The following is a 16,848-nucleotide window of genomic DNA, read 5'->3' on the forward strand; positions in this document are numbered from 1 at the left end:
TACAATATTGAAATACCTTGATTTTTTGGCTGAGAGAAGTCTTATGTGTGTCTGCTTTTTTGAGAGTCTCTGAACCATCTCTCTGCAGTTTTCCAATCAATTCAGGCATTAGACAGTCTGTTAGGAACTTCTTATGAGAAAGAGCCTCCTGCAGGTTGGCATGTAACTTTGCACCTTCCTCTAATGTTGCCTAAGACAAAAATGTTAATGTCTGTAGTCAGAAAACAATCTGGGATTTTGTTTTAATGTCATGACCTAAATGATTTCTCAGTGTGTCAAATAGACCACTGATGAAAGCTCCACCAAAATGTAACACTTTACAAACCCCTTCACTCATCAAGCTTTTTTAAAGCTCAGCAAATTGGTTAAAATGTCAAAAAAAAATACCTGTGCAGAAGAACTGGACTGTGATGGTTTGCTTTGGTTCCATTCCTGCAGGTCATGTAGACAGTCCATCAGACAGCGAGCTGTGTTTGTAGAGCAGGTACCCTGATGCTCAATCAGCCTGGACTTTAGACTGTAGACATAATACATTAATATTGAACACTTTTCCAATTAAGTGCATGCATTCAACTTAAACATCCATTCAATATGCATATAAAATACTTTTGCATAAAACTGTATGCAAAATGAACAACTGCAAGCACAACATTATTATATTAATATACACAGTGTTGATTTGTTGTGCCGTGTGATCTTTGATCTTTTAAGAGCAGACCATAAATCAGGAGAGCCCTTTTTCTATTTCAGCGATGGAGAACGGACTGACCTATTGGAGCATTTATATTGTTAGTAAGAAAAATTGAAAGCTAATTAGTTTCTTGTTTCTTCATCATCTTAAATCAGTTCAGGTAGGCCATACACAGTTCAAAAATCCCAAGTGGTGGAGTTGTTCAGCTGTTACTGCATGCCATATGAGTGAGTTAGATATGCGTCAGATAATCTCTTTACTGTGTACTTTTTAAGTGTATAGAAAAAACAGAATCCATCAGATGAAAACATTAGTTCTGACTGTCTTAAGACTCAGGCACCAGATTCAGAACTTTAATGAATAACCAATTAATAACCAAGTTGTTGACTGTCCACCAGCAGTAGAACTACAACACTAAAAGAATTGAATCAGGGGTAAGACGTGGTACCTGTCATGTTGCTGGCATAAGGACTCCACCCCAGTGGTAATCTCTGCTGACAGCTCATCAGCTGCTGGGGTAGCCTTCACTTCCTTATCAAGGTCATGAACCTTCACCCCCAAGTCTTCTAGGGACTTCTCACAGTTCTAAAGGAAAAGCATCATCACAAAATTAATATTCACATGTCTGCTACAACACAGTTCACTCTCGTTTCTGCAAAATGTCGTGGATGTTGTGAGCTACAAAACTTCAATATTCACTTACTGTCTACAGCCTTTTTCTCAGGTTAATTTGAGGGGCATGGCTTAGTCAAGAGAGCATTAACATTCAGTTTGATGTTTGAATAAATAATGAGTAATAACCTTGAGGCTGTTCCAGTGCTGCTGCAGCTGAGCGATGTTGTTCTGCGGTTCACTGTAACTGAGGGCCTGGTCCAGAGAGCGGAGCTCCCACTGCAAGGCTGCAGATCTCTCCTTCAACCCCAGAGCCCTTTTTGCCGCCTGACCATCCAGCTCAGCTAGACGTGTCTCGCAGGCCATTAGGCGCTCCTTCACTTCCTTCTCTGAGGCAGTGCAGAGGTCATGTAGATGGCCGACCTCCAGGGTTAGAGCAGCCCTACCTCCTGGGGTGCAGAGGCTCAGCAGACTGTCTTTGGCAGAGTCCAGCTCCTTCATCTCTCTTTTCTCCCTTTCCACTGTTTGGAGCAGTGCCTTGCATCAGAGGGAATAAAGAGTTATAACAAAGTATATGACTTGAGAAAAGAGTTTTATAAGCCTTTTTAAAGAGCTTTGACTATAAGATTTGAGGTTCTTAAATCTTCAAACATTAGAAAAGTGTAATATTTCAGGAAATGGGTTTGCTGTGAAAACCCTATGAATGGGGTTTAATCAAGACTTGCATTCTAAAAGAGTAATAGCACAGAAGAACCATTTCACGTATCTTCATTTGTCAGTTTTCAATCTAAAATACTTTAAAGATAAGATAAATCTCACATTTCTTTAATTCCTTCCTCAAATGCTTGGAAACAGATCTATGTGTACTTAGCTTATACATTTTGGGACAATAGAGCAAGTTAAACTATCAGTGACAGGTCACAATGTGGGCCTCTGACTTCCTTGAGATACTGAACAATCACTTTGTGAAAAAAATAAAAATAAATCCAACCTTCAGATTGTTGATGGCATTGTGCAGGCCCGCTCTATCTGCAGGAGGGGCCTCCAGGCCTTTGACATGCTCCCTCAGCCAGTCCTGAGCTGCTTCATGCTGCTCCACCAGCTGTGTGAACTGCCTCTCCGTCTGGATGCCCTGCTCGAGGTCAGTTACTGCATCCTAGAACGTTACACAGCAGTTTTAAAGTCATTGACAGATTAACTTGGCTGTTAGCAGTGCTTAAATATATGTACTTAAAACATGTATGCAGAAAACCCCACCTTGTTTCATGATATAACGTTTTAGTTTTATCAAGATATGCCAAGTCATCAATAAATATCTGCTCAATAATAACATTTAAAAGATGACATTTATAGTTTCTAATATGTCACTGAATATAGACATTTTAAGCCTGAGCAACCACTGAAGAGAAAGTAAATGAATATTGAGATAGCAAGGAGACCGTTAAGTGTAACTCTTTGTCTCCTTTCAACTCAATTTGGTATTATTTCACTACAGAGTGATAAACTCACAGTTAGCTCTTTTAGCATAACAGGAATGGAGTCCTCTTTGATTTTCAATGAGGGATCTGACAGACCAGGGTCCTTGGTGAGCTCAAACAGCTCTGCAGACTTCAGGAAAAGCAAAGGGAATGGTTTCAACTCAATGACAATCATGACAGTCATCTCATCCGTGTTCAACCACATTTGTTTTTATCCTGTACAGTTGGTACCTGTTTGCGGAGGTCTTTGAGGACTGGAACCAAAGCTGAACTCTGGTCCAGCAGGGTTCTGCCATGTTCCATAGTCTGCCTCCTCTCTCCCAGGCCAGGCCACGGGAACTCACGAGGCAGGCAGGACGTCTGCTTCTGAAGATCTGCCAGATGAGCCTCAGCCTTACCGCGCTGATTTTCACAGGACACCAAACGATCCGCAACACCCTTCAACTGTCTGATGGGGAATGAAAACAATCGAGAGTGGTAAAATAACTAATCCGAATCCATTCCGCTATAATTCGCAATCAAATCGAAATTTCCAGACTGTAAAAAGTAAGACTAGAACATGGGATCAGTTCTGCCTTTAGTACTTTTTTTTATTTCAACACATTCCATTCATAATATCTTCTCTATCTTTGGTTGTAACGTAATCGTGCTCAGACCAGCTCCTTGTACCTTTGTGTTTCCTCAGCAGCTTGCAGGACTGTCCTCCACTGCTGCTCAGTGTCTCTGATCTTCTGCTGGACCTCCTTCTTCTTGTCTTCCTCCAGATCTTTTTGCTCACAGAGACTCTGCACTCGTCTTTTCAACTCCGACACTTGAGAGTCACCATTAGACTTGGAGCTCAAGATGACCTAAAGACACAATCATGCAGTTTTATATCAGATATATTTAGCTTTATAAGACAGTTGTCATGCACCCACTGACCAGAGACAAAATTTTCCACCCCCCCAAAAAACAAAATACATTGTGAATTCTTACCTGTGCTTTATTCAATCTGTCCTCTAACTGGGCACGGTTACCCTGAGTACCACTCCCCATGGACTTAGCCTGTTTCTGCAGCTCTTGAACCCACGCATTGGTGCTTTCTGCCTGGGTACCAAAGGCCTCCAGCTCCCTGGAAAGCGAGTACTGAACCTCAGCTTTTTTCAGAGTACTCTCAGCTGACTGTAGGACTGTCTTCCACTGCTCTTCAGACTGTTTCACTGTCTGCTGAGCCTCTCGCCTTGTGTTCTCCTCCAGGTCCTCCTGGTCGGACAAACTCTGACTTAGCCTCCTCAGCTCGCTCAGCTTGGAGTCTCCCTCAGGCTTGGAGCTCAGAATGGTCTAAGAATTAAGGAATAAGTGATCAACAAAAAGACAACATTTTTTGCACAGGTTAAAAAAAGGCATGCATAAAAACTTTACATTTTAGAGATGCAAAAGTTGCATGTGTACTCATTACACATTAAAACAACTTTTAACATGATTTTGCAAAGCATTTTATTTCTTTGAACTGACCTGTGCAGTGATAATGGTCTTCTCTGGATCTGTCTGACTGTCCACAGAGTCCAGGCTCTTCCTCTTGTCTTCTAGCCAAGCTCTGGTCTTTTCCTTCAGGGATTCATATTCCTTCAGCTGGCCCTCCACAGCACACTGCCTCTCAGCCTGATCCAGGGCCTGTTTGGCATTTTGCAGGACTCTCGTCCACTGCTCCTCAGCGCCCTGTACTTTTTGTCGCACCTCTTGCTTCTTGCTTTCCTCGAGGTCTTGAGCACACACGCTCTGACCTCGTCTCTTGAGCTCCTGGAGCTTGGAGTCTCCTTTGGGCTTGGAGCTTATAATGGCCTGGAGAGGAAGATGCAGACGTCATGGTCATGTCATTTTGGCATTTGATGGTTAATGAAAAACAGTGATGACAGGAGTAATGACACTGAACCAAATGTGACAAAAAGAGAAGTCCCTATATCTTGACCACTTTTATTTTTGACCCAGCTGCTCACCTGAGCCGCGTGCAGTTTGTCCTCAGCTTTGGTTTGATTGTTCAGTGAGTCCACTTGTTGTTGGAAGTCTGTAAGCCATTTGCCAGTATCCTGCTGACTTGTATCAAATTCTCTCAGCTGAAAATGAGAGATGATGACATAATGAGGCAGTTCAAAATAAGCCCAAAAACTGCCCTGAAATGAGGACTAATGATTGAGCCTTTTTTACACACTTCCACTGTCTGTGTGTAGTCACATTTATTTTAAATGAGATGTATTCCACCTTCTATGCTATACATTCACATTGAATGAAGAGTAAATCTGTTCAAACGCTTGAGAATTATCATTACATGACAAGGTTCTTAGTCACAAAAGCCATTTAATAAGTTCAGTTATACATTAACATAAAGAAGATACATTTTGTGGCTTTTTTCATAAATTAGGAAAAAAAACTTCCATAAAAATGCTATAATGTGTTGATTTCAAAGGTAGCTAAAGATTTGGATTATGTTTCACAGTTTTCTCTCTTCTCTTACCTCTGACTTCACTTTCTCAACCTTCTTGGCGATGTCAGCTTCTGCAGTTGCTTCAACTTGTTTTGCAGCCTGCAGGACCGTCCTCCACTGCTCCTCTGTTTCTTTGACCGTCTGCTGAACGTGTTTTTTTCTGCCCTGGTCTGCATCCTGATGGTTACAAAGAGTCTGGCCTCGCCTCCTTAGGTTGTTCACCTTACAGTCGCCGTCAGGTTTCGAGCTCAAGATGCTCTGCAATCACACAGCATAAATTGTAAATTCAAAGTTTTTTTTACCTTTGATACAAGGAATAAACAGGAGGGTTGTGGGACTATAAAGTCTATTGGAAAAACAAAAAATTACTTGATGAAAGTTAAATCAAACTCAGCTATTCTAAAATGTTTACGTCTGCAAAAAGAGATTAAGAGATTAATGTCAAACTGGTGCTCAAGGAAACTGTTTAAAAAATTGCATTTTTGTTAAGAGATCTGAAAAAAGTCCATCTGTGCCCTGCTTAATCTCAGTAAGGTTTGAAGCAGTTAATTAGTTTTAGCACGTTGATATTTAGCTTTCTAATGCTCAGGTTTATTGAGCAAATGCTCATGATTAGCATGCTAATGTTCTTGTACATAGTGCTAATCATATGCAAATGAATACAAATTATGCCAACATTTATGTTCAAGGCACTACTGTAAATTATGCTGATGTTTATGTTTAATGTGCTACTATTTGTGGTAATTATAATAATGTTATGTTTAGGGTACTATTTTGATTATGCCAAAGTTGAGGTTTAGCATATTACTGTTTGGTTAAATATGCTAATGTTTATGTGAAGCATGCTATTATTTGTGTTTATTATGCATATATTAATGTCTATCATTCGTATAGTTGTGCTGATTGTGCGTGTATTCACATTTAGCATGCTACCATTTGTGTTTATGCTACATTCATGTGGTGTTGGGAACAGCGGAAAAAACAAGTTCCACAGTTGGAAAATACATGTGAACACATCCTCTAGCTGGAACAACAAGTCGGAAATCTGGGAAAGAATTTTCCTCGAATTAAAGAGTAAACTCTCTTGACACTGACATTCCATACATCTTTTTCGTAGCATCCATGTTGTTTGTTGTTGTTGTTAAAACATTTACGAATTAAAAGCATGTGAACTCACTAAAATCTGAAGAATAACTTTCAATTTGTGAAATTGGTGAAATGTGTTTAACATGAGAACATTTTTGGCTTCAAAAACTAGTGGAGATGATCAGTTTTTCGTTTAAGACAGTTCAATTGAAGACACTTTAAGTTTGACAGATTTTCACATCGTTATTTTTTATTCTATCTTGGCAAATATCAGACTCCTTCTTCAGTAAATCAGGTTCAAACAAACCTGGGCTGTGTGGGTCCTCTCTTCAGCTGGCGTGTGACTCCCAGCAGACTGCAGCTTCTGTTGTCTTTCTCTGATCCACGACTGAGTGTTTTTACTCTGAGAGTCAAAGTCGTCAGAAAGACCTCGGAGCTCTGCCTGTCTGGCGGCCTGCAAAACATTTCTCCACTGCTGTTCAGCGTCTTTTACAAACTGATGAACTTCTGGTTTTCTGCTCTCCTCACTCATGCTTTCCCCTTGTTTCTTCAGGTTGAGCAGCTTGGAATCTCCTTCAGGTTTTGAGGCGATAATAGCCTTAAGAGGAGGACACGAAAATGGTTAAATTGTTAACTAAAGAAATTAAAACGTAAGACAGCCCATGTATGCCTGCCTGCTGTACTGATTTTTCTCCTTATTAGTTCTGCAAACTATGCATGGGTGCATCTAAGTAAGACTTGCCTTCAGTTGCCAAAATGTGCAGCAACACTAGGCTAGTAAAAAAGGATGGGCCTTAAAGTGGATGGGCTTTTATTTGAAGTTTTAAAGTATAGAAAGGAGTCAAAGGAAAATCTTTACCTAAGATTTTCTATTTTTTTCTGACTGAACTCACCTGTGCGACCTGTAACCTTTCCTCAAATGGCATATGACTACCGAGGGACAACAGCTTCTGCTTTTGCTCTTTGATCCATGACTGGACACTTTCACTTTGAGATTTGAAAGCATCAAAGTCCCTTTTGGCAGCAACTTCAGTCCCAGTTTTGTCGAGAGCCTCCTGAGCAGCCTGCAGGACTTTCTTCCACTGCTGCTCTGTGTTCCTGATGGCGTCCTGAACCTCTCGTCTTCTGCTCTCATCCAATTCTTGGCTGTCACACAGAATCTGGCATTGTTGCTTCAGATTCTGAAGCTTTGAATCTCCATCAGTCTTGGAGCTCAGAGCAGCCTAAAGACAATAAACATGTGTTTTAGGAGGTAATCTTTACCCGTTCATCTATACCTCCAACAAATAGCCTTCCATGCTAGCCTTATCATCATTTTACACTCACTTGCGCAATCGGAAGCTTTTCTTCAACTTGCATGCGACCACTTATCGACTTCAGGTTCTGCTCTTTGTCTCTAATCCACGTCTGAACTTCTTCAGCCTTGGCTTTGAAAGTGTCAAAGTCCTTCTCTAACACAGCTTGGGTTTCTGCCTTGTTGACAGCCTGCTCAGCTGTCTGCAGAGCACTCCTCCACTGCTCCTCTGTTTCTCTGACAGATCGCTGAATGTCTTTTCTCCTGTCCTCCTCGAGGTCCTCACACTCACACAGACCTTGGCTTTGTTTCCTTAGGTCGCTCACTTTAGAGTCGCCCTCAGGTTTGGAGCTCAGGATGGCCTAATCACAAAAATTGAAAAATTATGAAACTTGCGATTTGACTTCAACCAGTACAGTATTTAAACAGTTCTTCAATGGCTTCAAGTAGAGTTTGTTAATCACACCATGATCCCTAGATGAACAATTCTATAATAATAAATTTGATTATCCTTGACTGTTTCTGTGTCTGTAGCTTTAAATTCAGGTGAGCTGTGTTTAGCAAAGTCTCTCTGGAAGGGCTTAGACAGCACAGGCTTTCTCACATCATGCCCTTTTGTTAAGGTGTGATGGCAGACTCAGAAGCTAGAACAAACACCTAGCTGTGGGAGTGTCACCCACCCGGGGGGAGGAGTCATTGCCCTTTGTGATGTCATAAAAAGAAAATCTCCAAAACGGCCTGTTTGTGCACACATTTTCTGAAAAGTCGAGCAGGCTGAAGCTGCACACGATGGACTTCTCTCATAATAAGTTGGTTTGTAGACAGACTAGGGACATGTTAGCATGGTAAATTCTTTTCTGCATAATATGTGACCTTTAAGGCTAAGCTATAACATATAATAGTAATTACTGCTTAGTTGATAAACTTCTAACATTTTGAGTCAGTTTTAAAAACAATGTTTCTCTTTGTTTCAGCCACATTGATTCTCCTGTTTCATGACATATGCTCTAAACTATATATATCCTTTTTGTTTGCATGTTGTTTTGGTTCTTTAATTGAGTTGAGCTTTGCTATAAAGCTACATCAGTGGAAAAAAAAGAGAAAACAAAAATACAAATGGGAAAAATAGTACTTTGCACAAGAAGTTTTGAAGTGGAGTGGATTTTTCTATTTTTTTAAATGTGAATTTGGGTCAAATAGTTTAGCTTTCAAATTCCTTATCACCAACCTGGGCTTTGTTCTTCAGCTCCTCCTTCTTGATGTCTTTGCCAGGGGAGGTGAGGGGCTGCAGCAGGTCAGTTATCCAGGTCTTGGTGCTTTTAGCCTGAGTATTAAACTTGTCATGTTGTCCCTCCAGCGCGCTCTGGCTGTCCGCCTGCTTCTGCAGCCTGGCCTTCAGCTTTCTGTAGCGTTGTAACAAGTTGTCACCGTCCTTAAGGAGGCTTTCAGCTCTGACGCCTTGTTTGCGTACGGAAGCTAGACACTCACTGAGGGAGTCGGCTGTACCACTGTCAGATGGAAAACAGAACGATGCATATGCACACGACGGGAAGTGTTAAGCTTAAGACATCATGGCTGTAACACAAAAAGGCTCTTTAAACAGAGGGACCAAAATGTAATAGAATATAAGATGGGTAAGATTACTCTGTACAATTGTTGTTTTGGAAGTTTAGCAACTCAAAAGTCTAATTTTATGACAAAAATGTATGAATATTGCATATAAAATACTGTCTCAATAATGTAACTGCATGAATGTTTTTTGTATTCATAATTATAAGATATAGAATTTTAGTTTACACTTCTACGTGTTTGCATGTCGAAGCTCACCTCTCATCCTCAAGCTCTTTGAGAAGGACTTTAGCTTTGTCTGATCCCACGGACTGTTGTTCTTTTTTCTGCAGCCAATCCCGGAAGGTATCGTGTTTCCTCTGCAGGCTAGAAAACAACAGAGAAAAAAAAGTTAGGTCAATATGTTTTCTCTTTGATATTATATATCTCTCTTAAAATAGGCCCGAATGAAAAAATACTGTACCAAAAAATGTTTACCAAAACATCTGGTACATACAAAGCAGAATTGTATTCATTTAATATAACCGGGTGTACCTGGTCAGGTCACTGAGGAGTGACTCCATTTGTGTCTGCCTGTTGAGGCAGTGCGTTCTGAACGTTCCCACCTCCTCCTGCTGCTCCTTCAGCCACTCGCCGAACTCAGAGAGCTGCTGGGGAGGAACCTTCCGGCTGCCTCTCTCCAGCTGATCCTTCAGCTGTTCCAGACGTTTCTCTGCATCCTTTGCTTTTAAGAAACACTGACGGACGAGAGAAAAACCATAAGGATCCAACTATGAGCCAACAATTTACAGCAGCTTTATATCACGACACTTTTTCCATCAACTTACAGCGAGTCTTTGCAGAGATGTTTCAACGTCTGTTTTGCTCTCAGGGTTCTCAAAGCACTCGTTGACAGACATCTGCAAGTCCTGGAACCATCCTATGAATGACTGCTTTTCATCTAGAGAGAAGGATTTTGAAAATAAGACCACATTAGCGAGAAAAACTTCACTTCTGAATGGTATATCAGGGCAGCGTTTCTGTTTGTATCTTGAAAGAATCCACATTCACCTTTGATGACCTTGAGCAGGCCTTTGTCCTTCTCTTCTCTCTTCAGGTGGATCATGTCTCTGGTTCTGGAGATGGCCTCCCTGAGGCGGCTGCAGTCCACAGACAGAGCCTCCAGCACCTGAGGACTGGCCACGCTGGAAATAAGACCGACCTCCTTCATCACAGCCTCAGCCTGCTCCTCCTGAGTGTCCAGGTCATCACTCAGACCCTGAGATAGGACAAGAGGGAAACTTTATTTACAGTACTCAGCGGCAGAATCAGAGAGCAGGGGTCAAGTTCAAAACAGAGGCTACTTGATAGGACAAGACAGGTGGAATTAAATAAGTGCTTTTCTGAATTCAACTTTAAGATGAAATCATGGCGGAAATTAACTTAATCATGTCCTTATAACATATGAAGGTTGATAAACTCTGATGTGTTGCTATGGAGATATGTTGTAGTTTTCAAAGTGAAGTGCTCTTCACCTATTACTGGTTAATATCATTTGTGAATTTCACAGTGAATGAATTGCATGCTGTTGTACAGTAGTTGTGTTTTGTTGTGTTGATGTTTGTAGTATCTTCTGCCTAAGGACTACAGATGTAAATTAGCTCATAGCTAGCATAGCTTTCCCTGTCAAACTAAACAAATACAAATTTAACACCTGTGTACCTGTATCTCTGCTTCCACCTTTGGTTGTGAAGCATCAAGATTACCCAGAGAACACTGGATGCTCTCTACAGCCGTCTGACACTCCTCCATCTTCTCAGCCAGGTGCGTCTTCACAGCGACCAGCTCCTCGAAGACGTCCGTGCAGTCAGTAAACAGCTCCTTTACCTGCTGCATCCTCTTCCTCAGCTGGGTTTCCATCACCTTATTAAAGAGAGTGTCAAAAGGATACAGACAAGTCAACAAATCTGGAAGCCATACATGGATAAGAGCATTGTGGTAACAAAACAACGATATATGAATTCTTGTTTTTATTTACCTGCAGCTCCAGCGGTGCCTCCTGACCCTGCAGCATCTCCTGAATCTCTGCAGACTTCTTGTGGAAAAGCTCTACGCACTCCTCGTTGGCATTTATCTCATCCTATGAAGACATCAAGTTAAAGTGTGTCACGAACGATTTCTGTGCAAACCACAAAGTCTCTGTGGGAGGTTCAATCTCAAGTTGATGCACTAAAAAAACAGCATTATTGAAGTCTTACCCTCATGGCCAGTACTTGCTGTTCATTGTGGAAGGGATGGCTCTCAGCAAAGAGTGCCAGTTTAGCCCCCGCCCAGCCATCTACCTCTCCCCCCACCCTCAGCTGCTTCTCCCACAGCTCCAGCCCCACCCGAAGGTTATCGATGTATGCATCTGTCTTCTCTGTCACCTGCAAGGCAAGCAAAAGTCAACAATATTAAGTCAAGAAAAGCTTAAAACAGAACCTCAGTGGTGCAGAAATCAGGACGACTTCTACACCTTTGAGGTTGGTGTTTAAATATTTCCCTCAGAAAGATCTCATTTGACGGAGCAACGTCCTATATTTAAAATGCGGCATTATCAAAAGTTAAAAAGCCTTCTCTAAATTGTGTTTTTATTTGGATATCATGTACTGTACTTACAGGTAAACTACGATAACTTAAATTGTATTTGTTGAATAAAAATACACTGAAATAAGAACCATTCAAAGATGCTTACGTCCAGCCAGTTGTCCACGAGTGTGTCAGCTTCTGCTTCAAAGGAAGCCTGGCTGCAGTCCGGGAACTTCTTCAGTTGCGTCTGCAGCTGTCTGCAAGCTCCCCTCAACTCCTCCATAGGCTGCCCAAGACCGGCAAGTTCCTCTTTAATGTCACCGACCTGTGAACATACACACGTGGCTTTATCACTTAAATTCCAGGTTTGTTGAAACATACTGACAACCATTTTTATATTCAAAATAAACCATACGAGTCCTATTTTTCTTGCTGACTAACCTTGGTTATACTTCTCTGCAGGTTGTCCTTCCCCATGTAGGAAGCCTGTTCGCTTATGGCCTGCTCCGCTCTCTGCATGGTGCTGCTCAGATGGCTGCGGCAGCTCTGGAACTTCTTCAGATTTTCCAGCAGAAGGTTGTACTGCTTCTTGCTGCCCAATGGGAGAAAATAGCAGAAATGGTTTTAATCCATGACATCTACCGCAAAAAAAAAACAGCCTACAAGCTGATATCACCATTTCAGTAGAGCTAAATGAAACCACTTTTTGAACCCAGAGTGATCACGAGCTTTTAATACAATCTATTTAGGTTTTAAAACTTCAGCTATCTTATTACACTGAGGTGACTAAGAGTCACTTATTTTTAATTTGCGTATGGTTTGTTTGGAAAGTTGAGCTAAACATGCTTCTCCTGCCGAACCTACCCATCAATAAAAGCTCTTTGAGTGTCCTTCCACTGACTCTCCAGGTCCTGAAAGAGGTCTTCTCCTCCTCCTTCTTTCCCTTGAAGTTCACGGAGGGTCTGTATCTCCGTGTGCTGGCTTTGCACCTGGCTCTCCAAATCAGACAAGGCACGTAGCCTGAAACATACAAGATTGTTGTTCGATGACTTTAGGAGGTGCAGTTCTTTTGAATAGTGTACGTACATGTCTTCAGATGTGTCGTCACTGTGTATTGTTTTGCCAGTTAGTACTCCAACCTTCAGAAATACAAATTATTACAACATCTGGAACTTAAAGAGCTGTTTACAGGAAGTTAAATAACGAGGAGGCGGACACATCTGCCTCTAGATGTTCTCTCTGATATATTTATGATTGTATGCAACCCTGTTGTTAAATATTTGCTGTTTTTAATTTGTCAAATGAAATATAATCATGTGTTTTGTATTATAGTTGTTTGATGGTTGTTCATCGTTTGAAAGAAACTGTTAATTGAGCTGTTTCCTGTCTTGGACAGGACACTCGTACAAAAAGAGATTTTAATCTCGATGATGTTTTCTTGGTAAGTTAAGGGTTATTTTAAAAAAACTACACATTATACTCGTAATCGCAGTTATCACCACCAAATAGAAGTTCTTTTGCATTACTGCAACTGGCACATCAAACTCACCTTTGTTGCAAAGCAGGCATAGTGGGCTCCTTCAGGCCTTGTGATTCTATTGTTTCCTGCAGTTTCCTCAGCTCCCCCAGGAGCGTCCTCTTCCTCAGGCCCAGGGATCGACTCTGCGTCTCCTTCTGGAGGCCCTTCTGTTGGCCGGCCAGTCCACTGTCAGCCTCCTCCAGCCTCCTCAGCAAAGCAGTAACCATGTCCAGGCATGAGGCCGGGACTCCATCCCTGGTGACAGTCAGCCTGGCTCCTTGGAGGAGCTGATCCAGCTGAGGAGCCTTTTCTTGCAGACTGTCAATGCTCTGTCTGATCAGAGCCAGCTTGGTGCGACAGTCCTGCAGTACCTGAGAGTCGCTGCAGGGGGCGCCCTGTACTCCGGAGATGTCTTCATCTACTGTACGCAGTGACATGAGGAAGCGGTCGAGGGCGCGGGCGGCTGCTTCGCTTTTGCGGACCTGCTGCCGAAGCTGATCAAGGCTGGCTTTGTGAGTCTTCACCTCGCGGGACAGAGGGGGGCAGTCTCTGGGGTTCAGATCACTTGATTCAGCTTCCAGACGTGTCAACTGGTCAAGCTCACTCTGGATGTTGTCATCCAGTTCCTATTTTAAAAGAAGACAGAGGGTGGTGTGAAATCTAAGCAACCAGGCTTGACATAACGTGTGAATTTAAATTAACAGTTTGACCCATATTCCATCTGTTTACATGGATGGGGTTTATAAATGTCTCAGCTTTAATCTCAGGCATCTCGCGCTCTATCTATCTTAATATACATTCTAAGATGTGCAAAGTCAGTTTTTTTTTAGAAGATAGAAGGACTGTGTTTTAGCACAGGCACAGCAGAGTAGTTTCCTAGTCCTTCATTGAGTAAATGAACTCCAGTTCTTTCAACACATTTTTACTACTTTCTACAAGTTCTTGCCCTTTTTCCACAGAAAATTCATGGGTTTCTTTGGCTGTGCATTATGAGTCAAACATTTGATTAAGTGAAAACTTTCTTTGGCTGAAGTTGGCTTTCAACTTTCAAAATTTGATGATAAAAGTTGCACTATTTATTTTGCATAGAATTTTATCCAGACTCACAATTGATAATTTGTTTTTCTGCATAAACTTTTGTGACAAAGCTTCACACTAAAGAAAGGTATTTGAGTGTGACAGAGGACCTTGATATCTTTGAGGATGTTGGTGTTGGCCAGTGTGAAGCCGGTGATGTCTTTGGGCTGTCTCAGGTAGCGGTCGAGACGGTCTGTGAAGTCCACCATGTGGTTTTCAGTGGAGTCAATCTGCCTAAGGGCTGCGGCCAGCGAGCTGCCTCTCTTCTGCAGGTTGGACTGCTGGCTGCGCCACTGCTCCTGAAGCTCCGCCTTCTCCTGCTCCAGACCAGGGTTACCGGACTGGGAGCACTGGTTTGCAAAGTCAGACCAAAGAGACTCTGTCTCCTGTCTCAAGAACTGTTAAACGAGAAGTTTATCTCAGGATTACTGGCATGTTAAAGTGATTAATTCACTTTTCTACAAGATGTTTAAAAAACTGTCACATTCTTCCAAGCTTTCGTTGTACCTGTATTTCTTGGAGCCTTGTGTGCAGGCCTTTGAGAGACACAGAGTCAGAGGGAATATCTTTGATAATTTGTTCATTTTTAGCCAGTTGGGCTTGGAGAGTCTTCTTTGAATTCTCATATCTGGAAATTTTACAAGTACAAAAAAAGACAAAGTTAGCCAGTACAGTAGGTCTAAAAGGATATAATGTCTAAAAGGATGTCAGCTATGTTAGATTATCAAAGCCTGAAACGTGCTTTAATCAGCATACTTTTCAACAGCCTCCTTTTTGGAAACTTCTTCCTCTACGGACGTCTGCTTTTCAACCTCCTTCCTCTCCACACTGGCTGTCTTCATTGTCACAGGAGCCACCTGAAAATGACATCATCTTTTATTTTACACCTTTGCAATTAATCACAAGCCATCAGATGCAACCTTAGAAGACAGTTTGAACGTGAAGTATTAATGCAGAAAAAAAAACGCTACTGATGAAGTGCTACCACTTTTTAAACCATTTCCCATATTTTAAAAAGCTGAAGAAGTCAACTTTAAACTGAAAAGTAGCATGTTTGAATTTAAAATTTACCTTAGCTGTGACCTGAGGTTTGTCAGATGGTCTTGTAGGTTCATTTTGTGTGTTTAGTTCCTCACTGAGTGAAACAGGTATCCTGTAAACAGACAAACAAGCATGGTTTCAATATGTTTTCCTTAATAAAATACAATTCCTTTAAGACTGAACAAGACACAACCTGTATTTAAATATCCTCCATAAAAACTAGAGAAGCAGTCTATATCTCACCTAGAATCAGGGAGTGGTGCATCTTGGTCTCCGCTGAATTGGCGCTGAATGGCTGCCAGCCTGTTCTCACACTCCCTGAGCTGAGTCTGGGCCAGGCGGTGAGCATCCTCAGGGCTCAAGGTGTCACACAGGTCTTTTAAGGCCTGAAGGTGCTGCCCAGCCTGAGCAAAGCTGGCATCCTCTGAGATACAAGCCTGGAAAATGTTGACAGACGAGTAAATAATCAGGGATGTTATTTACTGGTTTAAAACGAGATGTTTGATACTACTAATTTAGAACAAGTTAAACTATGACACTTAATAAAGCTTATCTGGAGCAACACTGACCCACAGAAGGCTGTTTGTGTCGAAGTTGGAAAATGTTGCTTCTTTGTTTCTACTGTATTACATGTGTTCACATTATTTTGATTTTTAAGTGACTTTTCTGTGTATGCTAGCTGTGTTTGACTCTTCCAGTCGATGAAAATACAGTATAACCAATATACTAAAACAGAATCCTCTTAAAGTGCAACCAAAAATAGGTAATGCAGTTACCAAGTCCCATCATCAGAGATTCCTTTGAAGCATGAAGAAGAAGGAAGGACAAAGGTTAGATAAGCAGAAAGAGATACTGGCTCCCAGCCACCAAAGCACACCTGCTAGCGGCTAATAGTACTAATAATTTAGCTACCTGTACTTGGTTTTCTAACGGGGAGCTTAAGAGCATCTCACACTGCAGGATGGCATTATTAAAGTCTTTCCTTGTTAATTCAAAATGTAATTGCTTCAAAAAGGCTGAGATCTCAGCTCTCACCGCCTGCGAGATAAAATAAAAAAATTCACAACAATCACAGAGAAAGTTAGAACACGCTATTCATTGAAAGGTTTTAATGTGAACGTTTGTTTCAATTTACTGACACTTATATGAAAAACGTGTATATACTTTGTATATTTATGGCTAACAAGTAACGGCAATTATGAAAGAGATTTAAACCTGAAGTAAAGTAATAGTTCCAATAAATTTAACAAACGTAAACAATCCCCAGCAACTACAATCCCACACGTGACAAAACGGCCCCATTTAAGTTGGTTCATGTCCTACCTCCCATTGTGTCCTGACAGACTGAGTGTAGAACTCCATGTCTCTGAGCTCTGCTGGGGTACAAAAGGCCTCCATGCCCTCTGCTGCTCTTAGGAACTCCTCCAACAACTCCGGATCCAGGGTCCTCAATGTCTCCTAAGGGCAAAGGCA

General features: G+C 41.6%; 1 protein-coding gene across 7 annotated transcripts in view; it reads right to left on the minus strand.

Annotated features, from left to right (window-relative positions):
• The window catches only part of syne2b (spectrin repeat containing, nuclear envelope 2b), a 95,668-nt gene that overhangs the window by 74,071 nt on the left and 4,749 nt on the right, over positions 1 to 16,848 (minus strand). For all 7 annotated transcript variants that reach the window (XM_079370253.1, XM_079370249.1, XM_079370248.1 and 4 more), the window contains exons 5-37: positions 16,699 to 16,833; positions 15,619 to 15,812; positions 15,406 to 15,487; positions 15,091 to 15,191; positions 14,842 to 14,962; positions 14,445 to 14,732; positions 13,288 to 13,883; positions 12,603 to 12,758; positions 12,180 to 12,330; positions 11,905 to 12,063; positions 11,429 to 11,596; positions 11,209 to 11,310; positions 10,893 to 11,093; positions 10,242 to 10,449; positions 10,019 to 10,131; positions 9,726 to 9,928; positions 9,450 to 9,557; positions 8,851 to 9,130; positions 7,655 to 7,984; positions 7,222 to 7,551; positions 6,636 to 6,926; positions 5,273 to 5,500; positions 4,758 to 4,874; positions 4,276 to 4,602; positions 3,757 to 4,101; positions 3,451 to 3,629; positions 3,013 to 3,229; positions 2,813 to 2,911; positions 2,295 to 2,459; positions 1,493 to 1,840; positions 1,140 to 1,276; positions 388 to 517; positions 17 to 190 (exon numbers count right to left, since the gene is read on the minus strand). In XM_079370253.1, coding sequence (XP_079226379.1) covers positions 17 to 190; positions 388 to 517; positions 1,140 to 1,276; positions 1,493 to 1,840; positions 2,295 to 2,459; positions 2,813 to 2,911; positions 3,013 to 3,229; positions 3,451 to 3,629; positions 3,757 to 4,101; positions 4,276 to 4,602; positions 4,758 to 4,874; positions 5,273 to 5,500; positions 6,636 to 6,926; positions 7,222 to 7,551; positions 7,655 to 7,984; positions 8,851 to 9,130; positions 9,450 to 9,557; positions 9,726 to 9,928; positions 10,019 to 10,131; positions 10,242 to 10,449; positions 10,893 to 11,093; positions 11,209 to 11,310; positions 11,429 to 11,596; positions 11,905 to 12,063; positions 12,180 to 12,330; positions 12,603 to 12,758; positions 13,288 to 13,883; positions 14,445 to 14,732; positions 14,842 to 14,962; positions 15,091 to 15,191; positions 15,406 to 15,487; positions 15,619 to 15,812; positions 16,699 to 16,833 — 6,783 coding nt within the window. The remainder of the gene's footprint in view (positions 1 to 16; positions 191 to 387; positions 518 to 1,139; positions 1,277 to 1,492; positions 1,841 to 2,294; positions 2,460 to 2,812; positions 2,912 to 3,012; positions 3,230 to 3,450; positions 3,630 to 3,756; positions 4,102 to 4,275; positions 4,603 to 4,757; positions 4,875 to 5,272; positions 5,501 to 6,635; positions 6,927 to 7,221; positions 7,552 to 7,654; positions 7,985 to 8,850; positions 9,131 to 9,449; positions 9,558 to 9,725; positions 9,929 to 10,018; positions 10,132 to 10,241; positions 10,450 to 10,892; positions 11,094 to 11,208; positions 11,311 to 11,428; positions 11,597 to 11,904; positions 12,064 to 12,179; positions 12,331 to 12,602; positions 12,759 to 13,287; positions 13,884 to 14,444; positions 14,733 to 14,841; positions 14,963 to 15,090; positions 15,192 to 15,405; positions 15,488 to 15,618; positions 15,813 to 16,698; positions 16,834 to 16,848) is intronic.

The sequence above is a fragment of the Symphodus melops genome (genome assembly GCF_947650265.1).
Source record: "Symphodus melops genome assembly, chromosome: 19".
Taxonomy (NCBI): domain Eukaryota; kingdom Metazoa; phylum Chordata; class Actinopteri; order Labriformes; family Labridae; genus Symphodus; species Symphodus melops.